The sequence below is a fragment of the Trichoplax adhaerens genome, genomic scaffold (genome assembly GCF_000150275.1).
Source record: "Trichoplax adhaerens TRIADscaffold_15 genomic scaffold, whole genome shotgun sequence".
NCBI classification, from domain to species: Eukaryota; Metazoa; Placozoa; class Uniplacotomia; order Trichoplacea; family Trichoplacidae; genus Trichoplax; species Trichoplax adhaerens.
Window position 1 is genome coordinate 119,061 of NW_002060957.1, and position 10,242 is coordinate 129,302.

At 35.4% G+C, this 10,242-nt stretch overlaps 1 protein-coding gene across 1 annotated transcript; it reads left to right on the forward strand.

Annotated features, from left to right (window-relative positions):
* Positions 1 to 1,759: 1,759 nt before the first annotated feature.
* On the forward strand, positions 1,760 to 9,464 carry TRIADDRAFT_64268 (uncharacterized protein; the record flags this gene model as incomplete). The annotated part of the gene is made up of 20 exons (XM_002116311.1): positions 1,760 to 1,802; positions 3,242 to 3,739; positions 4,010 to 4,299; positions 4,511 to 4,777; positions 4,893 to 5,155; positions 5,522 to 5,731; positions 5,805 to 6,001; positions 6,092 to 6,173; positions 6,272 to 6,479; positions 6,568 to 6,779; positions 6,875 to 6,992; positions 7,361 to 7,496; positions 7,602 to 7,708; positions 7,811 to 7,950; positions 8,033 to 8,164; positions 8,454 to 8,492; positions 8,606 to 8,720; positions 8,853 to 8,987; positions 9,071 to 9,187; positions 9,333 to 9,464. 20 exons carry the CDS (start codon positions 1,760 to 1,762, stop codon positions 9,462 to 9,464), a joined length of 3,441 nt encoding a protein of 1,146 aa, XP_002116347.1.
* Between the last annotated feature and the right edge of the window lie 778 nt (positions 9,465 to 10,242).

Sequence of the window (10,242 nt, forward strand, 5' to 3'; positions counted from 1 at the left end):
CAGGCCGGCGTGCCGTCTTGTGCTCGCCACAGTCTACAGTCTCTCCAACGTACCGTACACCCGAACAATATACTGTAGGGCATTTGGACTCTCTATAGTAATCCATGAGAGTACAGTACTTTGACTACAGTGGCAAGACTGTACTCACAACTTAGCACTTCCTCATCAAGAAAGAGTAGAAGAAACGGGAATTTCCTCCGCTAGCAATCGTTTTGATGATACAAATAGTTGTGTCTTCCTCCGCTAGTAATCGTTTTGATGATACAAATAGTAATGTCTTCCTGCGCAAGCAATCGTTTTGATGATACAAATAGTAATGTCTTGAAGAATAATGCTTCTACTGTATTCAGTATCTCTATACCATGAGTCATTGTGGACGGCTTGGATGATGCAAGACTTTTCTAATGTGAGATCATTCTACCATGACTAATTTCATCACACATAAAGGTGTCCACTGCAGCCTTGATGATTCAAGACTTGTGAACTAGATTGCTAGAAATGGCTACTGTACTTATTTATTGAATGAGTGTACTACCTAGTACTACCCATAGAGATAAAAGAAACGGGAATTTCCTCCGCTAGCAATCGTTTCGATGATACAAATAGTAATGTCTGGAAGAAAAATGCTTCTACTGTATTCAGTATCTTTCTATGCCATAAGTCATTGTGGTCGGCTTGAATGATGCAAGACTTTTCCGACATGAGATCATTCTACCATGACTAATTTCATCACACATAAAAGGGCACACTGCAGCCTTGATGATTCAAGACTTGTGAACTAGATTGCTAGAAATGGCTACTGTACTTATTTATTGAATGAGTGTACTACCTACTGTACCTACTACCCATAGAGATAGAAGAAACGGGAATTTCCTCAACTTTCCATGTTTTTGATAATGAATTAATACAAACATTATTAGAAAAATGCTCCTACCGTAATGTATACAGTATCTCTATGGCACTAGCCACTAGTTATTGTGATCGACTTGAATGATACATTACGAAGACTTTTCCAACATGAGATCATTCTATCACGACTAATTTCATCACATAAAAAAAGGGCACACTGTAACCTTGATGATTCGAGACTTGTGCCATGGACTACTGGAAATGACTACTGTAGTCATTTCTAGTTGTCCATGCTTGTTGTGCTGCTTAGCATCAGTGATATCCTATATTGCAGGCTATCGACTGGCCCTGTTGACATCCTCCTAAAATCATGATAATGAATAGTGTAGACACAAAACCAAGTACAGTACAGTATGGATTCTGTCAACAACTTGAAACGTAGTATCCATGTCTTGTATTGTATTCAAGACCTTGGAGTAGTCCATGGCCATCACTGCTTGCTAGTTCCACTTGAACCAATCGTTCTCTTTGATAAATAGGCCCCCAAAAGTAAGCAAACAGTCTGTGATCTAGCATCTACAATGGCTAACTGGCCATCTTGCTACTGTATCCAACTAAAATACCTGCTCTGACAAGCCATGCAATACTGGAAAAAGGTCTTTTTGAGGAATCCAAGACCTTTTTTCAGTAGTCCATGCCATTTTCTAACAGTCTATGGACAAACACAGTCTCTTCTATCGTTAATTAACCAGGAATTCTACAATTAGAGCTGAAATTAAACGCCAGCCAACTACTCAAGGAGTGTTGCAGGATCGTCTAGGATTGAGGAAGTCCGCGTTACGAGTGCTTAGTACGGTATACCCTACCGTACTGTGTACTGTAAATGTGTTATGAAGGCTTCGTTGGCACCATGGTTACCGCAATGGCTGGCAGGAGAATGTTGGAGAAATTAGGTCAGCATTGCATATTGCATTGACTGTCCTTACAGAACTAGATTATCCATAGTAAGACTTAGATGTATACTACAGCCTAGATGATATTGATGGTACAATAAAATAATCAACAAAGAGTCAATATAGCACTAAAATCGATCAAGTTGATGCATCATTTCTAGCCTGATGATGCACAAGATACTTGGTACTGTAGCATAAGGTTCAATATGAAATAGCTCCTTCTTCCAGGTTCATCTCTATTTGGACAACTCTTGAAAGTGCTCCAGCAGCTACAACGCACCGCCTATCGTTGACTAAAGTATTAATAATAAATCAAGATAGAATTAACAGTAACTTCAAGTCCACAATTTTTGCAGCGCTCACTAGGGATGAAAGCAGTAATCCAATCGAAGCATGACCTGGCAGGCTAAGCGTCGCTTTGCCTACTTGTCCATCTCTACCTTTTAAATCACTTCTAGAGTCTAGATCTAGAATCTGCAAGGTCAATATTAATTAACGTCTATTGTAGCCTATTGGAAATTAAAGAATCAGCTTTAGCAAAATGCCTCTGCAACATAGCCTTTCTAGATTGCCTAGCTCAATCGATTAAATTGTGCTATTGATATTGCAATCGATCCGGTAAACGCAATCTTATGCATACCGCACTTACAAAAGGTAAACATCATGCTATGTTGCAGATGGATAGTTGTAATAGAATAAGGCATCAATGTGGCAGTTCAATCGCTATTGCCAACCATCATGTTCTGTTGTGATTATCATTCATCAATTGTTTTTGCTTTTCGTAAAGGGAACCTTTGCACCTTCTCTGATCCTTGACTGTAAAACTAGTGTAGACCGTATGTTGACAGCCACCTGTTTATCACACGTAAAGCTGATAGTCCACTTTGGACTGCAGCCATGCAGTAGTTTATACCTCCATCTCCACCAGATGTACCTTGGAGCAGGGACTTCTTACCAGTCCGTGCTTTGAAGTATAACTAACCCTGGTATGAATCAACGAAACTAACCGTAAACAGTTAGTTACACATTGTCAGCCGAAAAATGATCCTTCAATAGAAATCTCCTCTATCCATTGCTGTTTTGTACTAGATTGCAAACAGAGTAACGCGTGATAATGAAGCCAAGTCACCAATAGCTCATCATCTTGTTAGCGGACACATTTCTCACATCACTATCGTTATACTGTCGAGCAATGACATGAATTAGTGGCTCCAATAATCCCTGACAGCGTTAAGAACTTACTGTATATACAGACAACTGTCGTGGAAATTAGTATCGTTTATCCTTGTGCTACAGTAATTGCACAAGAGTAGATACGTAAACTGAAAATGATATGCCAAATACAAGTCGTACTGCCCAATGTCTAATTTGAATGCACTCCGTTGACAGCAAATCATTATCTTATACGCGTGCTTCCATTCTATTCTCATCTATTATAGCTACTAATCATGCAAAGACAATGACAATGTGGAGAGCCATCTTCAAATCAGCAAGGTCACCGACCTTTGTATACATACGGAAAAGATTTTACTGCCAACATAGAGAACATCGTGTCAATGCTATTAATATTCAAATGCTATCTGATACGCTGCATCGGCAAATATTTCGTCGTGGTAATGATCAAAATGCCTCCAATGCTCACGATCAATACATTGATGGCGAATTGTTGGAAAAAATTAAGAATCATCTACAGCAGCATGACCTAGCCGATAAACAAACTTCAAAACAAGAGGACGTCGCCTTTCAGTTACCCGAATTACATGGTTCTAACATTGATGAACATTTTCGGTACATTGCTAATCAGCAAATTGCCCATTATAAGATATTAATCGATCGATTAATTGACGCTACGTTGCCGTCTAAACCGTTAACTTGGGAATGCCGACCTGGTTGGACCCGGTATGATGGTAATCAAGCAACAAGCGTTGAATTCCCTGGTAGGTAGAGTTGTATTTCTTGCCATCTCCAGCTACACTAATCAACATAAGTAGCTACAGTATTCGAGCTATACTAAAGCAGTAAGCAGATTAATTGGCTTTCATAAACTGCTTCTAAGTGATACTGTTTTATTCAGTAATGCATCACCAAGTGTCCGAGCTTTAATCTTCTATTAGTCTTTGCTCCTTATTCTTTATATCAACCTAAATCTATCCTATAAGTAATAAAGGTTATCATGCAGTAACTATCTATCTGTCTACTCCATGCAGATGAGGAAGCCCTAGTATTTGATGTAGAAACTTCAGTAATGAACGGTAGAATACCTGTTATGGCCACGGCTGTATCACCAACTCATTGGTACTCTTGGGTTAGTCATCATTTAATTCTTGATGACTTAAGACTAGGCTGGAAGCACGATAATACTTTGAAAGATTTAATACCCATGGAAGCGAATCAAAAGGGACATAATAGTCAGAAAAAGAACCATCTGAAAAAATTAATTGTTGGACATAATATTGGCTACGATAGATCTTATATTCGTGAACAGTACAATATTGAGGTACGTGTGACTATGCATACACCTTATGCTGTCAATAAATAATGCTATCGATAAATTAATTTATGTAACATGCATTTTTAATATTAATATTAATAAAGTAGAACATTACTTCTTTTAAATTAATATCGTAGCAAAAAATAGAAACGACGAATAGAGAAAGTTGTAAAACTAGAGTATACAACAATATTTCTGATAATCAATGCTCTTATAGTCTGGTAATACAGTATTCCTCGACACAATGAGCTTACATAATTGTGTTGGAGGATTAACAAGTATCCAAAGGGGTAACTGGAAGAAAATGAATAATGGCGATCATGATGCCAACGGCGACACAAATAAAGAAGCATTTTGGGCAAAACTTAGCTGTCCTAGTAGTTTAGCTGATATTTACACTCTATATACAAATAATACGTTAGACAAATCGCCAGTAGACATTCTTATTAAAGGAAGCATGAGAGATATCAAAGATAATTTTCAGGTAAAACTTTCTGGTTATGTTCATGTTAGCGCTGTGGTATATTCACTAGTTTTCATCATTTTAATAAATTTCATTCAACGTTCAATAAAATTGTCAATTCGTATTCGTACTGTAGACTTTGATGGAATATTGTGCAACTGACGTCTATGCTACACACGTTGTATTAAAAAATGTCTACAAACTATTCCTCCTACGATGTCCGCATCCAGTCTCATTTGCTGGCATGCTGGAAATGAGTTCGATATTTTTACCGGTAGATGAAAGTTGGCAATACTATTTGAATACTGTCGAATATACCTATCAGGACTTAGAAAACGAATTGAATACGCTGTTGAAACATTTAGCTGATGATGCTTGTCATTTACTCCGGAACGATAGGTAAGCTACTGAACATGCAGAGACTGTAGCTTTTTATAAATAGCTTGGATTGTACAAGTTCTGTACGTGTATATTTAATTTGTAACGGCATATGTTTAAAAATGTTGGAATTTGTTTAAAAGAAGAGACGATGATATACCTTTCTATAGAATTGCACTCATTCTCCAATAAAAAATTGGACTCCAAAGGATTGATGATAACCTTCAAATTTTAAATATCGTCTAGTTATTACTTTTTGATCTTTATGTGGTATCAACTACTTGTAATATCGATACTAACTTTATATCGCAAATGATTCATGCCTGTAAATATGTACTTTAACTTAAATATTAGTAATAAAAATGTCTTAATCTCTCATACTACTAGATTCCGCGATGATCCTTGGCTATGGAGCTTAAACTGGAATATTAAACGTAACAGTTTAAAGAGTTTATCTAATATTTCAAAAAAACTACTAAAAACTATAACGGGAGAGTTAACAGAAAATATTGATGATAAAATACTGGAGGAACGACTAAAGTTACAGAAAGAAAGATTGCATGCGAAAAGGGGATCGCAAAAAAGTGGCTACCCAGAGTAAGCTTAAAGTTAATACTGTAAATGGCACTACATTGTGTACCAAATGTTAACATTGTTATCGTATCCCTAGTTGGTACGCAGATTTATGCCCTCCATTATATATCAAATCAGAACTAAATTCTAAATGGAGATCTTCACCTGTCAACATCAGCCCAACTAAACGTATCGTACCTTTACTACTACGTTTAGCTTACAACAATAATCCTGTATATTATGATAAAAAGTATGGTTGGGGTTATTTAGTATTACGCCAAGATGCAATAGCAGGTTTGTAATCATTAATCAAATCATAGTTTAATATTAAGACATACTGACTCTTTATCTGATAAGCAAGTGTTGATATTTGTCTTTCTACAGATGAAACGTTATACGGGACATCACATAAGGAAAAATGCGGTAACGGAGATACCGACGAGCAAAAGTTACAATTCCCTGTCAGGTAACATACCCTAAATGATATTGTTTCGAATATAAGCATGAAATTGTGATGATTAAATTTTCTATAAAAACAATATCGTTACTGTCCTGATTTAATAGATCTTGGTTAAAAATACTCAAAGAGCGCAAAAATAATAGCCATGATGGCCAAGCATGTATTAAAGCATTAGATACTAGTCAAGTTGACTATTTTAATCCAATAGACGTCGAACTTGAACCAAGGCGTAACTTATCACAAGGAGATAAATTACTGGGACCCTATACGATCGATATTCCTGGTGTCGATTTCTACAAAATACCTCATAAGGTTTGCATAGATTATGATTAGCTCAATTACTATCACTGTATGTTAGTTTTATGGTATTAAAGTATAAAACTTTTCACAATATCTTTAGGATGGTTCTCACTTAAGATGTGGAAGCCCATTATCAAAGGATTACCTTAAACAATACGAGGATGGCACAATTACTTCGTTTGGAAGTGATATTGCTAAGCGTACAGTTGAACTTAAATTAATGCTTAGTTACTGGAAGAATGCTCATGATCGAGTCAGAAACCAATTTGTCGTATATTACAAACATGATGAAATTGCCGATTCTATTCGAAAGTAGCTGCCAAAAATATTCTTCTTACTATGAACTCTTTGTATTGTTTCGGTAGTATTATATTTAAGTATCTACACTTACTATTAAATTGTTCTAGCCATTCTCAATTCAAGCCACTCCAAAAATACGGTGCTATTCTACCACCGGTTGCACCGGCAGGGACTGTTACACGTAGGGCTGTGGAAGCCACATGGCTAACAGCAAGTAACGCCAAGGTAGCTAACTCTTTAGGTTGCTTCGGTACAATCCCGATTCTAGTTAGGGCTAATTTACTCGAAATGTGCTGGAAATGTTTATTAGTAATTATTACAATTTACCAACCACTCGTACAGTTGCAATAAATAAATAAATAATGTAGTTATTGCTGCCAATCTACCAATGCTGTAGTTGATAGTTTCGATAATATCATCTTCCACTTCTACCAAAATAATAATAGTGATGTATTTATTAACTAATAACTCTTATTCGTAGTGCTACACGTAGTAAAATACAGTCAACAATAGATAAATTATTTCAAATAGGAAATGTCTTCAAGCTTGGAGTTGAATTATTTCTTATCTATGACATTATCGATATTTTAAAGGCTAATAGAGTTGGATCAGAACTGAAGGCGATGATTAGAGCTCCTCCTGGTTATCATTTTGTCGGAGCAGATGTAGACAGTCAGGAATTATGGATTGCGGCTTTATATGCTGATGCCCGTTTTGGACGTACACATGGTAACTTACAAATGCAAATATTGTACTAGCTACTGTATGAGATTCTAGCAGTGCCACGATTAGCAAAATTGATATGATGGATAATTCAATCAATTGATTATTGAGGTTGTACTGCAATTGGATGGATGACGCTTCAAGGTAAAAAGTCACAAGGTACTGATCTCCATAGTAAAACAGCTGAAACCGTGGGCATATCGCGCGATCAAGCCAAGGTATTTACTCTAAGATACTACTACTATAAAATGTACTGCATTTTATTGATATTTCTAAGTATTTCCAGAAAATTTAATGCTAATATCGTTTACATCCGATAGACTTTTAACTACGGCAGGATTTATGGTGCAGGATTAAATTACGCGCAAAGATTAATGCGTCAATTTAATCCTTCAATGACTCTAGAGGATGCAAGCGATAAAGCTAAAATATTATACGCCTCTACTAAAGGAATAACAATGTAAGCTTTAGCTGATTACTTTAAAATTGATTTACTACATGAAGTATGTTTCTGTAGCATTAGTAATTTTATGTCCACTTAGATATAAATTAACGCGCAAAGGGAAGAAGATTTTGCAGAAATTAGATCCTGATACTATTCTCGATGACGACTGGATTGATACTACAGGCCATGAAATCTTACGTAAACACCTCCGGGGCAAAAAGTTGGATTCGTGAGTGTTTTATAACCTCAATGTAAAATATATGCTTTAATTCAACTACTACGAGTATGCATGTGATAACGTACTATCTGAACCAGCAAGCACGAAATAATGTACTCTAGATACTTCTTTATTATCGAGGCCTTAACTTTGCGCAGTATATCAAATCCGTGCTGAAAAAATTTACTAATAGTTAATATCATTATATTTGCCATATTACAAATGTTTAAGCGTATGTAAAAGTATGACGTGAGATTAACAGTATGTTGTTTCTATTTATATTATTATATGAACCTTACAGATACATTAAGAGTAAAAGCAAGCAATGGATTGGTGGAAGGTAAGAAAAATAACTGCACATGGTTACTTTGTGCATGTGGCAGCTCGAAAATTATGTCTAAAAGTACAGAGGAATGTGTTTTTATTAGAGTTTCATTTAACTTTCACTAATAGTGAATCAGAAATGTTTAACGCATTGGAAGCAATTGCTTTATCGGAAAAGCCTAAAACGCCTATTTTGGAATGTCGAATTAGTCAAGCCTTAGAACCTAAAGTTGTTGGTAATGCTGTAAGTAGATAATTTCATGCATGAAATATTGGAGACATGTTCTATCATTGTTTTCAGCTAGCGCGTAAATGAACCGATTAATACGATAACGACATTGCTGATCTAACTTCGATATAATTTTATTTCTCCTAGTATTTACCAAGTCGCATTAATTGGGTTGTTCAATCCTCTGCTGTGGATTATTTACATCTAATATTAGTCTGCATGAGATGGCTGTTTGAAAAGTACAACATTAATGGAAGATTTTGCATCAGTATCCATGATGAGGTTCAAACTTCATGATATTTGTATTTCTGTATCAAGTCTATATTGATTATCTTAATATTTCTGTAACCTTCACATATGGTTAGGTCCGCTACTTGGTTAAAAGTGAGGATCGCTTTCGGGCTGCTCTAGCTTTGCAAATTACAAATTTATTAACAAGAGCTATGTTTGCGCATAAAATAAAAATCTACGATTTGCCTTTGGTAATTCATTATACCAGTCTCTTTATTAATAAAAGATATCTTACCCAGCTAGAGTACTAATTTGCAACTAATTTTCATTCTGATAATGCATATATCCGTATACTTATATATATATATATATATGTATGTATTTATTGATTTCTAGTCCGTAGCATTTTTTAGTGCTGTTGACGTTGATACCGTATTAAGAAAGGAACCCGACATGGACTGTAAAACACCCACTAATCCATTAGGCTTGGAAAAGGGTTACAATGTACCTCCAGGTATTGTACATTAATTTTATTTAACTAATAAACATCGACATTCAGAAACTCTTTTGGGCTATCTAACATTTATTTTATGACTAACACTTATCACAGGGCAATCATTGGATATATATGACATCTTGAAACTTACAAACCATGGCAAATTTTGAATACATGTTGATTCCTAATCACATGAAAATTAAATCACGAAATCTGCTTTTATGTAAACCTTAACCAGCCTGTATAACATTGCTGTAAGGACTACACTTGAATATGGAATTATTAAAATTTGCAATTTGAAATTAAAACTATAACAAGGTATGATTTAGTAAGTGATCATTCCGATTGGGTGTAGGTCGTTTTATTAAGGAATGATTTACAAACACTTTGTATTTTAATGAAAAATTACTGTACAATTATGAGCATATATTGTACTTAAGATGAATAATACGATTAGAAATATGTCAGCGCTACATTAGTGTATCTAAACAAAATATTTAAAATGCGTACCCAATTGGTTAAGAATACATAAAATTTGTAAATAGCTAATGCTAGAGATAAAGACAGCAGTTCATATAGAGTAATTACTGATCTAATGCATATATTCATCCGGTGTTGATGCTAACAGTTGGTACGTTGTTGAGTACTTCGAAAATGACAGTTCTAACAAATTTTATGCACCGTTGTATGCATACTTTAAGAAACCTCAGAATTGCTTAGAGAGCTGCTTATTACGTGTTTGCAAGCATGCAACTTTTATATAACTTTAGATGAAATCAAGCAAATAAAAACGACGATATACATAATAAA